At 41.3% G+C, this 25437-nt stretch overlaps 1 protein-coding gene across 7 annotated transcripts in view; it reads right to left on the reverse strand.

Moving 5' to 3' along the window:
* CALN1 (calneuron 1) overlaps positions 1-25437 on the reverse strand; it is a 668056-nt gene that overhangs the window by 217840 nt on the left and 424779 nt on the right. The window contains exon 5 of one of the 7 annotated variants that reach the window (XM_054495062.1): positions 21684-23342. The exons of the other annotated variants lie outside the window; for them this stretch is intronic. Coding sequence (XP_054351037.1) covers positions 23238-23342 — 105 coding nt within the window. The 3' untranslated portion in view covers positions 21684-23237. Of the gene's footprint in view, positions 1-21683; positions 23343-25437 lie in introns of those variants that run through there. 7 annotated transcript variants of the gene reach the window in all.

The following is a 25437-nucleotide window of genomic DNA, read 5'->3' on the forward strand; positions in this document are numbered from 1 at the left end:
AAACTCAGAAAAATTCTAGAAAGCATCCAGAAAGAAATGATGCATTACTTATAGGCAAAAAATAATTCAAATGACAACAATGTCCCCATCTGAAATTACGGAGGCCAGAAGTAAGTGGCACAACATTCTTCAAGTTCTGAAAAATAAAAAGAATTTTTATTTATGAATTTAATTTTATTATTTATTTAGTTTTGAGATGGAGTTTCACTCTTGTCCCCCTGGCTGGAGTGCAATGGCATGATCTCAGCTCACTGCAAACTCTGCCTCCAAGGTTCAAGTGACTCTTGTGCCTCAGCCTCCCAAGTAGCTGGAATTACAGGTGCATGCCACTGTGCTTGGCTTAGTTTTGTATTTTTAGTAAAGATGGGGTTTCACCATCTTGGCCAGGCTGGTCTGAAACTCCTGACCTCCCCAGGTGCCTCCACCTGCCTCGGCCTCCCAAAGTGCTGGGATTATAGTCATGAGCCACGGTGCCCGGCCCATCTATGAATTTTACATCTGGCAAAATTATTCTCTAGAAATGAGGGGAAATAAAAACATTCTTGGATAAAGAAAAACCAAAAAATTTACCATGATCAGATTTACCCTTAAAAACTTCCCTAAAAGAAGTTCTTCAAACAGAAAAGAAATGGGAAGAGAATCAAGCTTGGAGCATCGAGGAGGAGGAAGAAATAAGAGGAACAGTAGCAATCTGGGTACATACAATAGACTATCCTTTTCCTTCTAAGTTGTGTAAATTATATTTAATGATTGAGACACAAATTATAACAACCTCTTGTACCCAAGACAATGATATTTAAGAGCAGGGAAGGTAATGGTTCTAAAAGGAAATGTGGTTTTCATGTTCCACTTGAAGAGGCAAAATGTCGATACCAGTAAAGTGTGATGTCACAGAGCAACCACCACAAAAACTACACAAAGAGATATACTTTTTTTTGGGGGGGGGACAGTCTTGCTCTGTTCCCCAGGCTGGAGTGCAGTGGCATGATCTTGGCTCACTGCAACCTCCACCTCCCCAGTTCAAGCAATTATCATGTCTCAGCCTCCCAAGTAGCATACACCAACATGCCCAGCTAATTTTTGTATTTTTAGTAGAGATGAGGTTTCACCATGTTGCCCAGACTGGTCTTGAACTCCTGGACTCAAGCAATTACCTGCCTCAGACTCCCAAAGTGCTGGGATTACAGGTGTGAGCCACCGCACCCAGTCAAAGAGATATACTTTAAAATGCAATGAAAAAATCAAGATGGAATCCTAAAAGCTGTTCAAGTACCCTACATGAAAAGAAAAACAGAGGAACAAGAATCCGAGGCACCAAACAGAAAAAAATTAATAAAATGGTAGACTTACATAGATAATTAACTTAAATGTAAATGGTCTAAGTACACCAATAAAAAAACAGACTGGCAAAGTGGACAGAGACACAATCCAATTTTATGCTGTTTACAAGAAACTGACTTCAAATTCAACAACATAGGCAGAATGGAAAATTATATAACCTGAAAATATTAATTTTAAGAAGCAGCAGTGGCTACATCAATACCAATAAAGTCAACTTCAGAGCAAAGAAAATTACTATTTAATAGAAGCAAAGAGAGACATTATATAATAGTCAAAGGATCAATCCACCAGGATGATATGCAATCTTAAATATGGACACATCATAAAGCTTTACAATACATGAAGCAAAAACAGAGTTAACAGGAAAAACGGACAAATCCACAATTATAGTTGGAAACCTGAACAGCCTCCTCTCAGCAAAGGACAGAACTACTAGGGAGAACAATCAGTATGTATACAGAGAACTACATAGCAGAATCAACCAGCAGGATCTAACTGATATACACAGAACACTCCATCCAACAGCAGCATATGCATTTTTTTTTTTTTTTTTTTGAGTTGGAATCTCACTCTGTCACCCAGGCTGGAGTGTAGTGGCGCAATCTTGGCTCACTGCAACCTCTGCATTCTGGGTTCAAGTGACTCTCCTGCCTCAGCCTCCCAAGTAGCTGGGATTACAGGCATGCACCACCACACCTTGCTAATTTTTCTATTTTTAGTAGAGACAGGTTTTGCCATGTTGGCCAGGCTGGTCTCAAACTTCTGACCTCAAATGATCCACCAGCCTCAGCCTCCCAAAGTGCTGAGATTACAGGCATGAGACACCGTGCCCAGCCATATGCATTTTTTTAAAATGACTATGGAACATTCACCAAGACAGATAATATAAAGGCTATAAAACAAACCACAAAGATATAAATAACTGAAATCACACAGAATATGTTATCTGGCCATAATGAAATCAAACTAGAAACTAGCAACAGAAAGACACCAGGAAAACCTCTAAATACCTGGAAAATTAACAACATGCTGCTAAACTCAAGGTTCAAAGAAGTCTCAAAGTAAATAAAAATACAGAGAACTGAAAGAAAGTGAGCGTGGAATGTCAGTCAATAATTGAAGTTCCTATCTCAAGAAACTAAAAAAAGAACAATGCAAAATGAAAAACTACAAAGCAGGCAGAAAGAAGCAAATAGTAAGCTAAGAGCAGAAAACAATGAAATTGGATATAGAAAAATAAGAGAAAAATGAATGAAACAAAAGCATATTTAAAAAAAAAAGAATAAAATTGACACACCTCTAGCAAGAGTGACAGAAAACAGCCAGAGAAAACACAAATCACCAATATCAGAAATGAAACAGGGAAAATTATTATATGTCCTGCAACCATTAAAAAGAGAATAGGGGAATACTATGAATAACTTTACACTCATAAATTCAACAACTTAGAAGAACTGGACCAATTCCTGGAAAACCACAAAACCCTAAAACAGATGAAATAGATAATTTGAATGATGCTACAACCATTAAAGAAATTGATTTCATAATTTAAAAGCTTTTGAAAAAAAGAAAAAATCTCTAAGCCTAAATAGTTTCACTGGAAAATTCTACCACTTAAATATGAATTGAAAACCATTTTATACCATCTCTCCCATAAACAGTTTTACACAACTCCCCACAAAATAAAACAAATAGGAACACTTACTAATTCATTTTACAAGGCCTCATACCAAACCAGACAGCACAAAACAAACAAACAAAAATGGCAGACCATATCTCTCATGAACTTAGATGTAAGAATCCTAACAAAACACTAGCAAACTGAATCCAGTAATGTATAAAAAGAATCACACACCATGACTGTTACAGTAGGTAGGCAGACATCAGCAGGGCACGAGAGGGTTCCCCTCTCGACCAGGAATGTCAGACGACCATCAGGTCACGGGCAGGTAGTTGTTGTCTCTCTAAAATAGTAATTGGTCATAGCCGGCACCAGGGAAAGGCAGTCTCCCAATAGGTAAAAAACCTGAAGCAGGTGATCAACTTCTCAATAAGATCTCAGGAGTTGGGCGAATGGACTCACGTATATATGCACTAAGTAACAGTAACTGGTTGTAGCCAGCATCAGGGAAAGGCAGTCTCTAAACAGAAAAACCTGAAACTGGTGATGAGCTTCTCAATAAGATCTCAGGAGTTGGGTGAATGGGCTCGCGTATGTGCACTAAGTGGCAAAGTGGCAGAGTTTAACAGGTACATGACCTTCTAGGAACATCCAACTCAAGAGAGCATGAGTGCAACTCCAGTACACACACTGTATACACATGTGGCCTCTCCTAGGTGCTGGCAGGCCACTGTGCATGTGGACAGCCCACCCCAAGGGGAGAATAAGGGGAGAAGGGACACAAGACCCAGGAAGTATGCCAACATATAAAACCCTAAGTCAAAGGTCAAACCATGCACTTGATAGCTCACACTGCCCACTTGGCCTTCTTCCAAGTGTACTTTACTTCCTTTTGTTCCTGTTCTAAAGCTGTTTAATAAACTTTCACTCCTGCCTTAAAATTTGCCTCAGTCTCTCACTCTGCTTTATGCCCCTTGGTTGAATTCTTTCTTCTGAGAAGACAAGAATTGTGGTTGCTGCAGACCCACACAGATTGGCCACTGGTAACATGACAAAGTCACATTCATGTCAGGTAAGCATGTCTGGTTCAACAGCCAAAAATCAATCAATTTAGTCATGTTTAACATTTTAAAAGTCAATCAACATAATCCACCATATCAACAAACTAAAGAAGAATATCATATAACCATATCAAGTGAAACAGAAAAAACATCTGACAAAATACAACACCCATTTGTGATAAAAATTTTCAGAAATTAAAGAAGAGAAATTAACCGAACTTGGTAAAGAACAACTACAAAAATTCTACAGCTAATGTGAAGGACTGAAAAAACTGAATGCTTTCTCTATAAGATTGGGAATGAGCCAAGAATATTTACTCCCACCACTGCTAGTCAACATTATACAGATGCTCCTTGAGTTATGATGGGATTTGATACTGAAAAACCACTGTAAATTGCAAATATGGTTAAGTGGAAAATGCATTTAATACACCTAATATACTGAACATCCTAGTTTAGCCTAACCTACCTTAAACATGCTCAGAACATTTATGTTAGCATACAGTTGGACAAAAATCATCTAACACAAGGCCTATTTTATAATAAAATGTTGACCATCTCATGTAATTTATTAAATACTATACTGAAAGTAAAAAAACAAAGTAGATATATGGGTAATTGAAGTACAGTTTCTAGTGAATATATATCACTTTTGCATCATCATAAAGTTGAAAAATTATAAGTTGAACCACCATAAGTCAGGGAATGTTTGTACCAGAAGTGCTATACAGCTCAGTAAGATAAGAAAAGTAAAATAAAAGGTATACAGATTGGAAAAGAAGGAATTAAATTGTCTTTATTTGAAGATGACATCAACTTTGATATAGAAAATCCCAAGAAATCTACAAAGGAATCCCTCCTAGGACAACTAAGTGAGATCAGCAAGGTTACAAGACACTATTATATTCAGGCTTTAAAAAGAAAGAAATCCTGTCATCTGTGACAATATGGATTAACTTGGAGGACATTATGCTAAATGAAAAATAAACCAGGCAAGCACTCCATGATCTCACTTATATGTAGAATCTAAAAAAGCTGAAATCACAGAAACAGAGAATAAAATTATGGTTATCAGGGACTGAGGAGTTGTGAGGTGGGGAGATATTGATGAAAAGATACACAATTTCAGTTATGCAGTAGGAGAAAGTTCAGGAGATCTATTATCTAATATAGTGGCTATAGCTAACAGTCTATTGTATACTTGAAATTCCTAAGAGATTAGATTTTAAATGATCTCAGTATGTGAAGTAATTGATATGTTAATTAGCTTGATTTAGCCATTCCACAATGTATACAGATATCAAAACATCATGTACACCATAAATCTATACAATTTTTATTTGCCTATTTGAAAAATTAATAAAATTTAAAAAGATTAACACAAAAAATCACACTTCTATTCACTAACAATAAACATGTTACATTCACTCCAAAGAAGATGAAACACTTAGGTATACCCTAGTCAAGACAAGTATAGGATCTTTATTCTTAAAATTACAAAATGTGGGTGAAAGAAATCAGTGACTTAATGAAAGGAGAGACATATTGCTTTCATGGACTAGAACAGGTGTCCCCAGCTCCCAGGCCATGGACCAGTACCAGATAGCAAGAGGTGAGTGGTGGTTAGGAACTGGACTGCACAGCAGAGGGTGAACGGCAGGCCAGCGAGAGAAGCTTCATCTGTGTTTACAGCTGCTTCCCATCGCTCGCATTACCCCCTGAGCTCCACCTCCTGTCAGATCAGCAGTAGCATTAGATTCTCACAGGAGTGTGAATGCTTTTGTGAACTGCACATGTGAGGGATCTAGGCTGTACGCTCCTTAGGAGAATCTAATGCCTGATGATCTGTCACTGTCTCCCATCACCCTTAGATGGGACTGTCTAGTTGCAGGAAAACAAGCTCAGGGTTCCCACTGATTCCACATTATGGTGAGTTGTGTAATTACTTCATTATACATTACAATGTAATAATAATAGAAATAAAGTGCATAATCAATGTGATGTGCTTGAATGATCCCGAAACCATCCCCTACCTTGGTCCATGGAAAAACTGTCTTCCACGAAACCAGTCTCTGGTGCCAGAAAGGTTGATGCTATTCCTAGACCACTGGACTGGAAGACAACATAATAAAGATGCCAATTCTCCCAAGTTGACTTATAGGTTTAAGGCAATTCTTATCAATATCCTGGTGAATTTTAGTAGGCACAGACAAGCTTATTCTGTAATTTACGTGGAAATACACAGATCTTAGAAGAGCTAAAACAATCTTGACAGGAAAGAATAAAGTACAAGAAATCACTTAACTGATATTAAATCTTACTATATAGTTACAGTAATCAAAATAGTGGAGAATTGGCAGCAGGACAGACACATGGATCAATGAAACAGAACAGAGAACCCAGAAATAGACCCACAAAAATATGCCCAATTGATTTTTGGCAAAGTCATCAAAGTAATCCAATGGAGAAAGGACAGCCCTTTCAACAAATGATGCTGGAATAAGTGGATATTTATAGGTAAGAAAATGAATCTTGACCTGAAGGTGTGAACCCTATCCAAAAATTAACTAAATTCTGGATCATGGACTTAAATGTAAAACATAAAACTATAAAACTTTTAGAAGAAAAAAATAGGAGAAAATCTTCAGTATCTAGGGCTAGGCAGAGTTCTTAGACTTGACACCAAAATCACAGTCCATAGTGGGAAAAATCGAAAAGCTAGACCACATCAAATTAAAAGCTTTTGTTCTTCCAAAGGTTATAAGAAGAGAATGAAAAGATGAACTACACATTTGCAGAAGACATTTGCAAACAACATATCTGACCAAGGAGTAGTATACAAAATATATAAAGAATTCTCAAAACTCAAGAGCAAAATAAAACGAAACAAAACAAAACAAAAAAGCAAAAACTAACCAATTTGCAAACAACGTATCTGACCAAGGAGTAGTATACAAAATATATAAAGACTTCTGAAAACTCAAGAGCAAAACAAAACAAAACAAAACAAAACAAAAAACAAAAACAACTAACCAATTAGAATATGGGCAAAAGACATCAACAGATATTTCACAGAAGAGGACATACAGGTGGTAAATGATCACTGTTAAAGATTAGCCATCAGAGAAGTGCAAAATCACAGTTGAGAGATCACTCCACACCTACCACAATGGCTAAAATATAAAATAGTGACATACCAAAGCTGATGAGAATTGGAAAAACTGAATCACTCATACATTGCTGGTGAGAATGTAAAATGTTACCATCACTGTGGAAAAAAAATAGCAGTTTCTTATAAAACAAAACATGCAGTTATGATACTATCCTGCAAGTGCATTTGAGCTCTTTTACCCTGGAGAAATGAAAACATGTTTACACAAAAACCTGCATACAAATGGTTGCAGCAGCTTTATTCATAAAAGCCAAAAACTTGAGAGAGCCTAGGTGTCCATCAACACGTGAGTGGGTTAAATAAGTTTCATACCATGAAATAGTTCATCCTGTAAAATACTACTTAGCAGTAAAAAGAAGCAAACTTTTCTTCTTTTTCTTTTTTTTTTTTGAGACAGGGTCTCGCCCTTTCACCCAGGCTGGAGTTCAGTGGCGTGATCACAGCACACTACAGCCTGGAACTCCCAGGCTGAAGCCACCCTCCCACCTCAGCTTCCCAGGTAGCTGGGACTACAGGCACACGTCACCATGCCCAGCTAACTTATGCATTTTTTTTATAGAGATGGGGTTTCCGCCATGTTGCCCAGGCTGGTCTCAAACTCCTGGGCTCAAGCAATCCTCCCACCTCAGCCTCCCAAGTGCTGGGCTTATGGGCATGAGCCACCCATGCCTGGCCCAGAGCAAATTATTGATACAACCATTTGAATGAATCTCAAGCATATTATGATGGAAGAAAAACGCCCACTCCAAAATTACACAGTATATGACTCCATTTACATACAATTTTTGCAATGGCAAAATTTTAGACTTTTTAGAAAACCAAGACCTAGTTGACAGAGTTTTCTCTGTCAACCCCTGGCAGAGGGGTGGGGGTGGGGATGTGGAGATGCTGGCATTAAAGGGCAACAGGGGTGATGGAGTTGTTCAATAGCTGGATTGTGGTGGTAGACACAGAAACCTACACACGTGATAAAACTGTATAGAAGTCAACACACTTTCACATGTGAGTACAGGCAAAACTGGGGAACTCCGAAGACTATTAGTAGTTTGTATGAATATCAAAATCTCAGTTATGATATTGTATTATGGTTTTGGAAAATGTTACCATTAGGAGAAAGTTGGGTGGAGGGTACATGGGATCTTTCTGAATGATTTCCTACAACTGCATGTGAGTCTACAGCCATTTCAATAACTTAAAAAAATCCAGCTTGCATAGTGCCAGATTAATTTAACAGACATTGGGAAGTAAATGGGGAAAGTAAATATAAGCCAAATTTTCTTCCAGGAAAAGTAAGAAGTTAGTTTTTCCTTTGAATTTAATATTCAGACAAATATAATTTTAAATACATATTTCATGAAGGTAAAGAAAATCAGTAAAAGGCTTCTAACAAGAAGAGCTATTGTTCTATTTAATTTAGGAGATAAAATATACAAAACAATCAATAGAGCAAAAGATGGAAAATAAAATAGCTTGAAAGCAAAAAGAATAATATGGGGCCACTGAACTGTGAACAAGCAACAGTTGTTAACAGGACTGCCAATGGATTAAACCACTCTATTAAAAGACAGATTCTCTCAGACCGGCTTATAAAAATAATTCTGACACCATGATTTTTATAAAGAGAGGGACATCTAAAAAAGTAGATTTTTTTAAAGAAAAAGGATGAATGAGGTTATACCCAGTCAAAACAAATAAAGAGAAAATGAGATGAGGTTAATATTAATATTAGAAAAGGAGGATTCAAGACAAAAATAATGGATGGACCACAAAGGCTATTTATAGGTGTAAATGGTAATTGCAGATGCATAATGGAAATGCCATATATTAATTTAATGAATAGCTGCAATTCCAATATAAAGCTCATGTCTGTTCCTTACACACCATCTCGGCTCCTCCGACCCTAGTCCGAGCCATCCACATGCCTCCCAGACTCCTCAAATAACTTCATAACTGGGTCCCCATTTCCATTCTAGCCCCTACACTCCTTCACACAGCAACCAATGATGTACTTTGCATACAAATTAAATCAATCCACTTAAGTTCTTAAAACACTCCAATGAGAACTGCTTGTACATGAAATCATATCCAAACTCCACACCTTGATGAGATGAGAGACAGTTCTTCCTCATGTGTCAATTCACCCTTTCCTAATGGCAACCAAACCCCCAATTTTTAAAATTCTTGGACCACGACTGTTCGGAATAAAGATGGCATTTCCCAGCTTCCCTTGCTGCTACGTATGGCCACGTGACTGACTTCCACCAGCCACGTGACTAACATCTGGCTGGGGAGCATAAGTAGAAGTGATGTTTGCAACTTCTTAAAGGACTTGTGTCCAGGTGAAGTGGCTCGCGCTTGCAATCCCAGCACTTTGGTAGGCCAAAGTGGGCAGATCACCTGAGGTCAGGAGTTCAAGGCTAGCCTGGCAAACATGGAGAAACCTTGTCTCTACTAAACATACAAAAATTAGCTGGGTATGGTGGTAGGCACCTGTAGTCCCAGCTACTTGGGAGGCTGAAGCAGGAGAATCACTTGAACGCAGGAGGCAGAGATTACAATGAGCCTAGATCGCACCACTGCACTCTAGCCTGGGCAAGAGAGCGAGACTCTGTCTCAAAACACAAAACAAAACGAACAAAACAACTTAATATTATCTGAAATTTCCTTATTCATTATCCATTTATTTAATGCCTATCTTTCTCCTACCCCTTACACTAAAATGTAAATTCCATGAGTGCGAGAGCCTTGTTTATTGATCACCACAACATCTGTGCTCTATCCAAGAGACTTTTTAAAAACTATTTTATTAAAAAACAATAGAGATGGGGTTTTGCTATGTTACCCAGGCTAGTCTTGAGCTCCTGGCCTCAAGCGATCCTACTGCCTGGGCCTCCCAAAGTGCTGGGATTATACCCATGAGTCACTGGGCCCAACCTCAAAAGACTTTCAATAAGCCTCAGTTGAATGAATGAATGAATCAATCAAATAATGACTGGCAATATCAAATACACACAGACACACACAAAGAGAAAGTGTCAGAAACAGAATTGAGACAAATGTTAACACTATCAGTCTAAGCCAGTGAGTAGATAAAAAATAAATGAGGACATTCATGATTTTAATGTAATTTTTAGTGGAAAGGGGTCATGGATCAATAGCTCTATTTCTTATAAATTGTGCAAGCAGTCTATTCAATTACCATATTACGTTTGCAGAAATCAAACACATATTGAGACACAATAAATGGATACAATAAGTAGTATGAAGATATTATATATCTGACATTCTATGATTATTATGCAAAAAATTGAGAAATCGATAACAAGTATTTAAACAAGGTATTCAGTAATATTCTCCCAAATAACTACTGAGTGAATGAAAATATTATCTACAATTATAGACCATATAGTAAGTGATCACAATACATATAAAAATCTCCAGAATGGTGACAAAGCTATACGAAGAAGAAAATTTATATCTAAATTATTTCATTAATAAAAAAGAGAAAACTAAATAAAATAATTTACACAAATTATTATTATAAATGATAACAAATGATCAGAACAAGAAGAAAGCAAGAGAAAGGAAATGAAGAGAAAAGCTGAAAATACTAGAATGAAAACAGAGAAAAGGATTATTCATTAAATATAAGCATAGATTTTCCCCAAAATCACTAAAATAGACAATCATCTGGCATATCAAATTAATTAAAAATGAGAAAAACAAAAATTATAATTAAGAGAAGCTAAACAATGGTATGAGAACACTTTCAATTTTTTTTTTTTTTTTTTTTTTTTGAGACAGAGTTTCACGCTTTTGCCCAGGCTGGGGTGAGGCAGTGTCATCTTGGCTCACTGCAACCTCCACCTCCCGGGTTCAGTGATTCTCCTGCCTCAGCCTTCTATGTAGCTGGGATTACAGGTGCCCGCCACCATGCCCATCTAATTTTTGTATTTTTAGTGGAGACAGGGTTTCGCCATGTTGGCCAGGCTGGTCTCAAACAACTGATCTCAGGTGATCCACCCACCTCCGCCTCCCAACGTGCCAGGATTACAGGCGTGAGCCACTGTGCCCGGCCTCAAATAAATTTGTAAACAATGTTATATGTAAGTAAATGCTAATAAACTAAGTAATTTTGAGGAATTGGTAACCTGAAGATAATATAAGTTTTCAAAATAGACTGAAGAACAATTAACTTCTAATGTTTATCAAATAATCACCTCAAAAAAATGAAAACAAAACAAAAAAGCAGTTTATGAACTAGCAAGCCTAAAGTCAAAGTTATAAATCAATTCCATACTGTATAGAATTTATTATAGATCACAGAAAATAATAGAAAGCAAACAAATTAATTTCATCATGCTAGGTTAACTACGTTTCAAGAAATAACAATGACACTTGTAATTTTCTATAAACTATAGGTCACTTTTATTTATAAATATGAATGAAAAAATAAAAATTAATGGCAAATCAAATTCAAAACTTACACTACAAATTCAAATTGCATTAAGAAAATGGGCTACCATGACAACTAACATTAACCCTAAGAATACAAAAATGATTTAATAATAGGAAATTTATTAATTATTACATCATGTCTAAACAAGAATAATCACATGATCCTATTATTAGAGATTAAAAGGCCATTTGAGGAAAAGCTATCATATATTCATGATTTTAAAAATGTTGGTAAGTTAGATATGGTTTGGCTGTATCCCCACCCAAATCTCATCTTGAATTGAAGCTCCCATCATTCCCACGTGTTGTGGGAGGGACCATCCCTGGGGGAGATCATTGAATCATAGGGGTGGTTTCCCCCATACTGTTCTCATGATAGTGAACAAGTCTCACAAGATCTGATGGTTTTATAACGGGTTTCCCTTTCATTTGGCTCCCATTCTCTCATCTGCCGCCCTGTAAGACATGCCTTTCACCTTCTACCATGATTGTGAGGCCTCCCCAGCCACGTGGAACTGTAAGTCCATTAAACTTCTTTTACTTTATAAATTACCCAGTCTCGGGTATGTCTTTATCAGCAGCATGAAAACAGACTAATACAGTAATAAGAGGTTAATTTCCTAAAATCAACTATCACCCTTACGGTTTATTAGTAATAAATAGGTTTCAGTCAATACAAATGGGATAAAATATACACTGCCAAAAAGAAGGTAACAAAATTGCTGCAATTTGTAGACAAAGTCATTGCAGGGATAAAGAGCCTAAGAAAATCGCTGGAAAAATCCATGACTACTGTTTGTGTTTTCCCAAAATTCATACACTGAAATCCTAACCCCCATTGTGATGGTATTAGGAAGCAGGCCCTTAGAGAGGTGATTAGATCATGAAAGTACAGATTCATAAAAAGGATTAATCCCCTTATCCCAAGGGATGAAGGGATAAAAGGACCCAAGGAAATCAGTTGATATTCTGCAATCTGGGAGAGGGCCTTCACCAGAACCTTCTAGAACTGTAAGCAATGCATTTCTGTTGTTTATAAGCTACCTGGTCTGTAGTATTCAGTTACTGCAGCCTAAACCACCTAGACTCTTGCTAATGAGAGAATTCAGTAAGGCAGCCAGATGAAGCCCAAAATTTCAAAGCCATTTTCCACCATACTGGCAGAAAGGGGTTAGAAACATTTAATGAAAAATTAAAATCAGGTGCGGTGGCTCACATCTGTAATCTCAGCACTTTGGGACGCTGAGGTGGGCGAATCATCTGCGTTCAGGAGTTCAAGACCAGCCTGACCAATATGGCAAAACTCCATGTCTACTAAAAATACAAAAATTAGCCAGCATATGGTGGCGCGTGTCTGTAATCCCAGCTACTCAGGAAGCTGAGGTGGAAAAATCGCTTGAACCTGGGAGGCAGAGGCTGCAGTGAGCCAAGATCGCATCACTGAACTCCAGCCACAGAGGAGACTCTGTCTCAAAAAAAATAAATAAATAAAATAAAAATAAAAATAAAAAAGAAAAGAAAAGAGAAGAAAAAGAAAAGAAAAGGAAAATTAGCCAGGTGTGGTGTCTAATGCCTGTAATCCCAGCACTTTAGGAGGCTGAGGTGGGCAGATCATGGGGTCAAGAGATCAAGACCATCCTGGCCAACACAGTGAAACCCTGTCTCTTCTAAAAATACAAAAATTAGCTGGGCGTGGTGGCACGCACCTGTAGTCCCAGCTACTTGGGAGGCTGAGGCAGGAGAATTGCTTGAACCTGGGAGGCAGAGGTTGTAGTGAGCCGAGATGGCACCACTGCACTCCAGCCTGGTGACAGAGTGAGATTCCGTCAAGAAAGAAAGAAAAAAGGAAGGGAAGGGAAGGGGAAGGGGAAGGGGAAGGGGAAGGGGAAAGGGAAAGGGAAAGGGAAAGGGAAAGGGAAGGGGAAGGGGAAGGGGAAGGGGAAGGGGAAGGGGAAGGGGAAGGGGAAGGGGAAGGGGAAGGGGAAGGGGAAGGGGAAGGGGAAGGGGAAGGGGAAGGGGAAGGGGAAGGGGAAGGGGAAGGGGAAGGGGAAAGGGAAAGGGAAAGGGAAAGGGAAAGGGAAAGGGAAAGGGAAAGGGAGAGAAAGAAAGAAAAAGAAAGAAAGAAAGAAAAGAAAGAAAAGAAAGAAAAAGAAAGAAAGAAAGCAAAGGTAAATTAAAATCCTATTCACCATGGCAAATATAGGAAAAAACATAAAAAACAAAAAAACAGACAGCAGTACCTTGACAAGACAGTGTTGGGCCTGCTCCCCAGTGTCTGGCTGGGAGAGAGTCAGGAGTGTAGGGATCAGGGCCCACTGATCAGAGTCGGGTGGCTGTAGCCACCTCCCTGGTCTCTTGGCTGCACCCTTGAACCTCAGAACTCTATCCTGTGGGTCAAGAGCATTGGAGCCGTGGTCAGAGGCTCCTCCAGGACACCTCCCTGAAGCACAGGAAGACCCTTGTTCCCTCTCCTGAACCTGCCTTTGGTTACTTCTTGTTTGGGGTTTGAAGCGATTTACCTGACTGACCCCAAGAGGTCCCCATCAGCTTCCATGCCTGTCTGGCTCCTTTCTCTGCTTCCTCTGAAATTTAACAAGTTCAGGGCCAAGATTCTACCTCTGATAGCATCCATCCTAATCATCTTTCCTTTCTCTCCTGTTTGCTTCATTGAGAGAGAGTCTCACTCTGACACCCAGGCTAGAGTGCAGTGGCACAATCCTAGGTCACTGCAGCCTCGAACTCCTGAGCTCAAGTGATCCTCCCACCTCAGCCTCCCAAGTAGCTGGGACCACAGGTATGAACCACAAGACCCAGCTAATTTTTAGTTTTTTTTGGAGAGACGGGGTCTCTGTGTGTTGCCCTAGCTGGTCTTGAACTCTTGAACTCAAGCAGTTCTCAGCCTCTCAAAGTGCTGGGATTACAGGCATGAGCCACCATACTCAGCCTATTTAGATAACTTTCAATGAAAATTCTGCACCTTACTGGGCATCTACAGTTCACATCATACGCTATGCGTTAAACACTTGAGGATAAGTAGATTGAATTAAAAAAATACATTTAAATAAAATTTGCGAAGGTTCTATGGAACAGAGATATGGAACCACTGGTGCCAGGACTTTCCTGATAATGTGACCAGTGATTTTTCTCCTCTCCCCACCTACAGCCGCTAGTCAGCTCATCTCAGCTACAGGCTGAAGTACCAGCCATAAGGTTATTTTGAAGGGTTTTTAAAAATTACTTTTAATCGGCCAGGTGCGGTGGCTCATACCTATAATCCTAGCACTTTGGGAGGCTGAGGCAGGTGGATCACGAGGTCAAGAGATCGAGACCATCCTGGCCAACATGGTGAAATCCCATTTCTACTAAAAATATAAAAATTAGCTGGGTGTGGTGGTAGGCACCTGTAGTCCCAGCTACTCAGCAGGCTGAGGCAGGAGAATCACTTGACCCAGGAGGCAGAGTCTGCAGTGAGCTGAGATCAAGCCACTGCACTCCAGCCTGGCAACAGAGCGAGACTCTGTCTCAAAAAACAAAACAGAACTAAAATTACATTCAATCAATTTATTTTTTTGTGATCATAAAATCATTTCAGACTTCTTCCCAAAATATGAGTTTTCAGCATATTAACTGGACATAAGGCTGGTATGTGGAGAGCAGCATCTGTGACAGTCCTGCCTTGGGCCTCCTGCAGCCTCTGCAGCAGAGGGTCATACAGCGGCTTTGGGTGACAGCTGCCACTCAGTGGTCTCCAGTGAGTTCTTTTCCTCCTGGCAGCTGGCAGCTGCATTAATTTTGATTTTAGGCTTTATTGATTGATTGATTGATTGATTTTGAGACAGAGTCCCGCTCCATCACCCAGGCTGGAGTGCAAGGGCGTGATCTCGGCTCACTGTAACCTCCGCCTCCTGGGTTCAGGTGATTCTCCTGTCTCAGCCTCCTGAGTTGCTGGGATTACAGGTGCATGCCACCACGCCTGGCTAATTTTTTTGTATTTTTAGTAGAGACGCGGTTTCACCATATTGGTCAGGCTGGTCTCTAACTCCTGACCTCAGGTGATCCACCTGCCTCGGCCTCCCAAAGTACTGGGATTACAGGCGTGAGCCACCATGCCCAGTGGGCTTTTATACTCTCATATCAACTTTGTGCTCTGTTTACCATAACCATGGGCATGTGAACTAGAAATGCTTTAAATTCCTATCACTTTTCCCCTTTTTGTTTTTGCCACTGAAAACAATTGTTGGATAACGTAATTTTGCTAATTTGAGATTTTTTTTTTTTTTTTTTTTGAGACAGGATCTGGCTATCACCCAGGCTGGAGTGCAGTGACGCGATCATGGCTCACTGCAGCCTCAACCCCCTGGGCACAAGTGATCCTCCTGCCTCAACCTCCCCAGTAGTTGGGACCACAGGTGCATGTCACCACACCCAGCTAATTTTTTGATTTTTGGTAGAGACCGAGTCTCACCATGTCGCCTAGGCTCCTGTCAAACTCCTGGGCTCAAGTGATCCTCCTGCCTCAGCCTCCCAAAGTGTTGGAATTACAGACATGAGCTACCACGCCCAGACTAATTTGAGACTTTGTTAACTTTACTGAATAATAACAGAATAGACCATATAGCCTAATACAAACAAGTATAAAGAAAAAATTACATTCATTTTTGTGCCATTCAAAATAAGTACAATCAGAATTTTTTCCATTTTTTTCTCTCTCTGACTATAAATGGATGCATAATAGATGAATATAAATGGGCATATAATAGATGTAGGATGGTAATGTAATTATACTGTAAATTCCATCTCTATCTTGGCTTTTCCATTTAGTATAAAGTGAAAATATTATTTCTAATAATTATATAATATTTATCTTTATAATTGCATTTTCCTACATCTCTCACTGATTTTATATGATAGATTACTAAATGTAGAATTACTAAATGTAGAATTATTTTAAATCACAGGGTTTGAACATATTTTAAATTATAGGGCTTTAAAAATTATGGCTAAGTATCACCAAATAGTTTTCTGAAAAGTTGTACAATTTACAGATTTACATTTCTACAAAGAAATTGTAAATATATTTCTTTCTATTCACATTTCTATCAGTGTTATATGAGTTGGCCCTTTTTTTTTTTTAGATGGAGTTTCACTCTGTCGCCCAGGCTGGAGTGCAGTGGCTTGGTCTCGGCTCACTGCAGCCTCCGCCCCCTGGGCTCCAGTGATTCCCCTGTCTCAGCCTCCCAGGTAGCTGGGACTACAGATGTGTGCCACCACGCCCAGCTAATTTTTGTATTTTTAGTAGAGACAGGGTTTCACCATGTTGGCCAGGCTGGTCTCAAACTCCTGACCTCAGGTGATCCACCCACCTCAGCTTCCCAAAGCGCTGGGATTACAGGCGTAAGCTACTGCACCCAGCCGAGTTTGCCTATTTTATCTTGCTCTTGACAACTTTGAGTATTACATGTTTTATTTTCCATTCTGAGAAGACAACTGTTAACCAATCCATATTTTAATTAACATTTCTAAGATTTCCGGTGAGGTCGAGCTGTTTTAATGTTTATTTCCAATGTCTATCAGTTGTCTATTGCTCTTTATCCCATTTATTGTCAAGAGGTTTCACATAGCTTTACAAATGTTCTGTACATGTGCTTTATTCTATAAATTGCCATATTTTTGCCAGTTTGCTAGCTTTTTTGTTTGTTTGCTTTTTGAGACAGGGTCTCGCTCTGTTGTCTAGGCTGGAGTGCAGTGGCATGATCATAGCTCCCTGCAGCCTCGACCTCCCAGGCTAAATTGATCCTCCCACCTCAGACTCCCCAGTACCTGGGACTACAGGCATGTACCACCATGTCTGGCTAATTTTTGTATTTGTTTGTAGAGTCAGGATCTTGCTTTGTTACCCAGGCTGGTCTCAAACTCCTGGGCTGAAGCGATCCTCCGCCTCAGCCTCCCAAAGTGCTGGGATTACAGGCGTGAGACACTGCGTCCAGCCTTTGTTAGCTTTTTAAATATTCTTATAATTTAATAGTATAAATTAGTAGTATTATTTGATTGTTCCATTGCCTCCAGTGCTTAGAAAATTATTTCCTACTTAGAAATTAGCTACATATTGATAGGTAATTTCTCCACCTTTTCAAAACAGTTTAAAACAATAGTGTTAAATAGACTAAAGATCAATTACACTTATGAATAAGGATAACTAAAAGAAAAACCCAAATTACCAAGCCCGGAAGGAAGCCAGGATCAGAACCAGATCAGTAAACCTAACTCGCTGCCTTGTCCCAAATGTCAAGCTCATTAAAATTCTGTAATTAAGTGGCTCTCAAACTCAAGCCAGTGTCGACGTCACCCAGAGGGCTAATGGGAACAGACTGCTGGGCCACAGGCCTGGAGTTTCAGATTCAATAGGTCAGTATTGAATATTCGATTCCATAGGTGGGGCCCAGGAGTTTGCATTTCTTTTTCTTTTTCTTTTTTGAGACAGGGTCTCACTCTGTCGCCCAGGCTGGAGTGAAGTGGTGCAATCACGGCTCACTGCAGCCTCAACTGCCTGGATTCCGGCGATGTCCTCACCTCGGCCTCCAGAATAACTGAGACTACAAGCATGTGCCACCACGCCAGGCTAATTTTTTAAATTATTATTTCTAGGGATGGGGTTTTGCTATGTTGCCCATACTGGTCTTGAACCCCTGTGCTCAAGAGAACTTCCCATCTCTGCCTCCTAAAGTGCTGGGATTATAGGTGTGAGTCACGTGCCGGGCCAGAATTCCCATTTCTAACAAGTTCCAGGTATTACTAATGCTGCTGGTCCAGGAACCACACTTTGAGAACCACTGTTGACAGGAATGCTTCCCATATTCCATTTTTCCACACTTGGTAAGATCCCTGTAGGGATTGAAGGTTTGCTGTCAGTCTAGCAGACCTTGATATAGACATCACTGCTGAAAACTATTAAGGTTCCATTAGATGATTAAGAATGGAAGACAGGCCAGGCACGGTGGCTCACACCTGTAATCCCAGCACTTTGGGAGGCTGAGGCCGGCAGATCACCTGAGGTCAGGAGTTCCAGACCAGCCTGGCCAACATGGTGAAACCCCGTCTCTAATAAAAACACAAAAATTAGCTGGGCATGGTGGTGGGCGTCTGTAATCCCAGCTACTTGGGAGGCCGAGGCAGGAGAATTGCTTGAACCCGGGAGGTGGAGGTGGCAGTGAGCTGAGATTGCGCCCCTGCACTCCAGCCTGGGCAACAGAGTGAGACTCCGTCTCAAAAAAAAAAAAAAAAAGTCACTGTCAATGGTTGAATATATTTCCTTCCAGTCTTTTTATGCATAACAGATTTGCAGTCACATTGTATTGTAGCTTTTTGTATGTAATATTTCCTTCACATGTCACAACCATGAAATGCAAATGCTCTCAACTGTCCATGGGTCAAGAATTTTATTTATTTTATTATTATTATTATTTTTTGAGACAGAATCTCCCTCTGTTGACCAGGCAAGAGTGCAGTGGCATGATTATAGCTCACTGCAGCCTCAACCTCCTGGGCTCAGGCAATCCTCCTGCCTCAGCCTCCCGAGTAGATAGAATTACAGGTATGTACCACCATGCCTGGCTAATTTTTAAATTTTTGTAAAGAAAGCATGTCACTCATTGCCTAGGCTGCTCTTAAACTCCTGCTTTGGCCTCCTAAAGTGCTGGGATTATAGGTATGAGCCACTGTGCCAGGCCTAAAGTCAATAATTTTAAAACCAAACCACCTGCCCATCTCTGCCATCACCCTGGGACCAGCTTATAAAATGTCCCAGACAAAAGCCTGGGCCTGGGCTGGGAAGAACTAGGTTTTGCATCAGGACCTGAGACAGAGATCAAGATTCCTAGACCAGGCCGGGCACGGTGGCTCATGCCTGTAATCCCAACACTTTGGGAGGCCGAGGTGAGTGGATCACTTGAGGCCAGGAGCTCAAGATCAGCCTGGCCAAAGTGGCAAAACCCCGTGTTTACTAAAAATAAATAAAAAATAAAAAATAAAAAGCTGGGTATGGTGGCACACACCAGTAGTCCCAGCTACTTGGGTGGCTGAAGAATGAGAATCACTTGAACCTGGGAGGTGGAGGCTGCAGTGAGCCAAGATGATGCAACTGCACTCCTGCCTGGGCAAGAGAGAGAGACTCTGTCTCAAAAATTAAAAAAAAAAAGAGTCCAGGACCAAAGCAGAAATGGAAAGCCACAGGAGACACGAGACCACAGCCAGAACTGGGATGGAGAGACAAAAGGTAAAGCCTTTCCGGAAAGGTTTCTGGGGAGTAGATGTAGGTATTTTACTGCACCTGCTGCATATTCTCCCACCAGATGAGTGAGGATTGGACAGCAGCAGACCTATGATTGACAACCAGGGAGAGGCAAAGCAAGTCAGCGTGGCAAACAGACTTTGATCCCAACCAAATTGGGGAACGAGTGCCCTATGCACTTTCAAGCTACGGTAATTTACAATGTCTTGCACATTGCACACAGCAGGGGGATAAACAAGCTATTCTAAAGACCAGCTTGCAGAATGGCTCCCTGGACTTCATGTGTGCTCGGGAGTATTGCCCAAAAGTCCTGAGCATGCAAAAAAACCAGGGAGCTATTACAGGCTTCTTGTCTCCCAACCTTTAGCCCCGGACTCATTCCAACACGACCAGCACCATCCAATGAGCAGATCTATTTGCTCACAAACTATGAGTATTTCATTTCTTAAAACAGAAAGTCTAAATTAGTGAAGTCTTCATGAATAAGGTTTGATTGTGAATAAGATAAAAATGTGAGCAAAGGAACCCAGTTCTACATGAGATGTTTTCGGCATCACTCTGGCCGAGGTATTCTTGAACCTCACGGTGGCAAAAGTAAGACACAGAAACAGCTCAGCTCTCCTCGCCAAGCGCGGGACTCATTTCTCTGTTTCTTCAGAGGGAAAAGAGGTTAAGAGAAGTGTTGGCTGGCCCCTGGGACCGGCAGACCTGTTTAATCTCCTACGATCCTTTCATGTATGCTCACTATAGCTTGCTGTCTGCAAACTCACGGCAGAACACTGTTGCACAGGGCTTGAGGTCAAGGAGGAGAAAATGAAAAAGGCTGCTGGGGTGAATTCAGGCAAACACCATGATAAAATAGCAGGGCTCTTTCCTCTGCCACTTGGGGACATCTACTGTATCATAAGCCTCTTATTCTTCAATACAAGTAGGCACATGATGTGTGGTGTAAACAAATGGTGGAAAAGCAGGGACCCTGAGGACCGTGCTTGACTTCTTGGCAGTTGCAATTAACCTGCAGCATTGAGCAGGAAGGCTACCCCCCAGTCCCGAGTCTCAGCCCTGCTCAGTCCCTTCCTTCCCTCTTCTCCTCTCTGCCATTCCCATATACCATATCCTAAGGCTGACTCCAAACAGTTTCACATTTCCTCAGCAAATATATCACTGCAGTAACAGCAAACACACAGAAGCTTGATGAACGAAGACTAAGAACACAATCACAGCTTTACAAGTTATGCATAGGAAAGCGGTTCTGAACTGGCTGCCAAGAGTCTCACACCCAGAGGGCTGAGCGTGTGCCGGGAGGACTGGAGACCCTGGGGCGTGACTCTCAGACCATCCTCCCCAGAAAGGAAGCCGCATTTGTAGCCAACTATATTCCCCCTTCACTGATAACCAATTTCCTGCAAAGAGCCAGGGGCTCATAACTTTTGCAACTAGTGACAACCAATAAATAGCTGTTTTTGCTGAATCCCATTTGATTTTATTCTACCCTTGGCAGTATAGGCTAGAACACCAGTAAGGAAAGCACTGGAAAAAAATTATTTTATTTATTTGTTTATTTATTTTTGAGATAGGGTCTTGCTCTGTCACCCAGGCTGGAGTGCAGTGGCTCGATCTCAGCTCACTGCAACCTCCACCTCCCAGGAACAGATGATTCTCATGCTTCAGCCTCCTGAGTAGCTAGGATTACAGGCGATTACCACCATATCCAGCTAATTTTTTTTTTTTGTATTTTTTTTCAGTAGAGATGAGGTTTCACCATGTTGGCCAGGCTGGTCTCAAACTCCCGGCCTCAAGTGATCCACCCATCTCGGCCTCCCTAAGTGCTGGGATTACAGGCATAAGCCACCCTGTCTGGCCTGGAAAAAGGATTTTATTAGGAAAAGGCACCTAGTGTTTGATAGGATTGCTTCTCAGTGATACAGAGAATAGCTTTGGTTATAGGTTTCCTCTAAGGTAGGAAGAAACCTAAGCCTGGGGAGAACGGAAGGCTTGGGGCAACAATGTCAGATCAGAAGTTGAAGTCCAATGACAGAATCTTTACCCTTTATGGAAGCTAGCCTCCCAAGCGATCCACAATGGCTCCTGCCTCCTGGCATTCACCGGGAGGCTGTTCTCTCCCACACTTAATAGGGATGACCTGTGTAACCAAGAGAATATTGTAGAAATGATGGTGTCCAACTTGATAGCTAGGGAATAAAAGATATCACTGCTCTTGCCTAGCACTGTCCTGGATCACTGGCTTTGAGGGAAACTGGCTGCCATGTCAGGAGTACACTCAAGCAGCATTGTGGCAAGGTCTGTGCAGTAGGGACCTGAGGGCTCCCGTCAACCACCAGCGTCACCTTGCCAGCCAGGTGAGTGAGCCACCAGGAAGCACATCTTCCAGTCCAGTCAAGCCCAAGGCGGGTCACAGCTCCAGCCAGCATCTTGGCTTCAACTGGATTAGAGACCCTGAGCTAGAACCACCCAGCTTAGCCAGCTTTCAAATTCCCAACCCACAGAAACTAAGTGAGATAGAAAATATTTAGTGTTGTTTTCTGGCCCTAGATTTTGGTGTAATGTATTATGCAGCCAAAGATCACAGATATAGACCCTTCTAGAAGTAGTCTCAGATCTGTTTCCACGGAAAACTGACTATGTCACTGATGGGAAGCCTTGCTAGAGTCTCTTAAGTAGGATGGTCTTCTTTCAAGGATATCAGTACCTCCTAAGATCAATATCTTCTGCCTGGATATCTGGAGGTGAAAAGCTACTTTTCTTATTTTTTATTTTTATTTTATTTTTTGAGACAGGGTCTCACTCTTGTCACCCAGGATGGAGTGCAGTGGCACAATCACAGCTCACTGCAGCCTCAAACTCCTGGCCTCAAGCAATCCTCCTGCCTCAGCTCCAGAGTAGCTAGGACTACAGGTGCACACCACCATGCCCAGCTAATTTTTCCATTTGCTTTACAGACAAGGTCTCACTGTGTTGGGAAAGCAACCTGCTTCTTTTTTTTTATATTATCTTCAATCACTTCAAGGAAGGAAACACACACATGTATATATATGTGCACACACACACATGCACACACTCAGCTTTCTTCTAAACCTGAAAAACCACTCAAGCACTGGGAACCTGAACTCTTTTCCAGAAACAAGCCAATGCTGTAGAAGTTTTAAGTACCATTTTTTCACGCTGTCTCTGAAGGGGCAGGCAGTCGCAGAGGGAAGAAGGGGAGGCTGATTACTGAGAATTGATGGATGTTTTTGTTCTTGCTTGCTAGTCGTAAAATTCTGAGCTGGGTGAGCACTAGCAGGAGACGAAAGCCACAGCCACGAAGTCTGTGCCTTCCAGCACTGATTTAAATATTTCAAGATGGAATTTTCCCTCCTTTCTCCAGCCTATCTTTTCACCCTGAGTGTGGAAGAAAATCTTAAGTAAGACAAAAACATGGAGACTTTGTGAGCATTATAGCATGTCTGAATTAAGCTACAGGCAGTCCACATACTGTAAGAGAAATATTTCCTTGCAGTGTACATGCTTTACTGTGATGAACCTGGAAGACTGAGGAGGCAGGAGTGTAGATTAAGTAGCCATAGCTCCTTCTCACCCAGATGAGGGCCAGAAAGAAGAATGCTTAGAGCTTACAAGGCCTTGGAACATTCTCCTAGGCTGGAGTGGGCCCTAAGGATGGAGGTAAAGAGTAGGAAGCATTCAGGGGCTCAGGTGCCATGGCTCACTCCTGTAAACTCAGCACTTTAGGAGGCCAAGGCAGGAAGATTGCTTGAGGCTAGGAGTTTGAGACCAGCCTGGGCAACATAGCAAGACGCCATCTCTACCAAAAAACACACAAAAAAATAGCAGGGTATGGTGGCTTGCACCTGTGGTCCCAGCCACTTGGAAGGCTGAAGTGGGAGGATTACTTGAGTCCAGGAGTTCAAGGCTGCAGTGAGCTATGGTTGCATCACTACACTCCAGGCTGGGTGATGGAATGAAACCCTGTCTCTAAAATACACAAAAAACAAACAAGCAAAAAGGCATTCAGGAGAATAGACGGAGAAAGAGAGAAAGAAGAAGGAGAAACACCCAGGGGAGAAGCAACTCGCCAAGGCCCATCAGAATGGACCTCCATGGGTCAAAAGATGGCCAGATGGGAAACAATATTCCTTCATCTTCTGAACTCTGGGGTCATTTCTTATTTCCACCAGGGGACTCTACCTATCGGTCCTTACAAGTGTCAAGTCATAACTGAAGGTTCCATGAGCACTGCAATATTCTCCTTGCATGGTGAGTAGGGTCCTGGAGATCTTCCGGATCCTAACATCAGTTCAGGGAGATGGCGTTTTCCTATCAGCAGTGGGGGGTTCACGAGTCCCTGTCTCACTCTCCCCTGACCGTGGATGTCCTCTGGGACCAGGTCCCATCTCTCTGCTCATCCTCATATATGCACCTTCCCACGGTGAGCTCATCCTTGCCTATAATTTTACCCACCAGCTCTCATGAATCTCAATCCGCTGTTGCAGCCCCAACTGATTTCAGCTGTGCATAGACTTCCTCCCTTTACCTGGCTGCTTGACCCTCACCTTCCACTCAGCATGTCCAACTGAGGATTCAACCCCGCAAGACTTCTCTGTTGCTCCATGATCTGACCCCTGCCAATAACAGCAAGTTGGGAACTCTGGCGTCAGCCTCACCTCTTCTCTTTATTCAGGCCCTAAATCCATTCTGCCAGTGGGTCTTGAGGTCTTGCCCTTCAAATGGTACCTTAGTCATGGTCAATGACTTCCCCATGTCAACCCCTTTTCAAACTCTCATCATGGCAGACCTGAAATGCCCTCTTTTCTTTCTTTGCATTTAATTCCAGCCATATTTCAAGGTTCAAAGCAAGTGTCACATTCCCTAAATTCTTGTCTGACCCTTCAAGACTGTATTTTCCTCCTTTCTTGCCCTTCCATTCATCTATTGAAACAAATAGTTATTGAGGGCTTGCTGTGTACAGCATGCACAGAGTGAGCTACAACTCTGAAGCCCTGTGCTTCAAGAAGTTACAGTCTAGTGACCATCATACTAATTAATCACTTGTTTGCTTTCCCTCTCTTAATTGTGTTTCCCTAGCCAAATTATTATTTTTGTTTGTTTGTTTGAGACAGGGTCTTGCTCTGTTGCCCACGCTAGAGTGCAGTGGTGTGATCATAGCTCATTGCAGCTTTGAACTCCTGGGCTCAAGCAATCTTCCTGCCTCAGCCTCAAGAGTAGCTGGGACTACAGGCATGCGCCATCACATTTGGCTAATTTTAAAAATTTTTTGCAGAGACGGGATCTCGCTATGTTATCCAGGCTGGTCTTGAACTCCTGGCCTCAAGCGATCCTCCTGTCTTGGCCTCCCAAAGCGTTGGAACTACAGGCATGAGCCACCAAATTTGGCTTCCCCAGCCAAATTCTGAAATAGCTAGGTCTGAGTCTTAAATGCCTTTTGTAAAACCCACAAACACTGATAGATTATAGCGTA

This window comes from Pongo pygmaeus, chromosome 6 (assembly GCF_028885625.2).
Source record: "Pongo pygmaeus isolate AG05252 chromosome 6, NHGRI_mPonPyg2-v2.0_pri, whole genome shotgun sequence".
In the NCBI taxonomy this organism is placed as follows: Eukaryota; Metazoa; Chordata; class Mammalia; order Primates; family Hominidae; genus Pongo; species Pongo pygmaeus.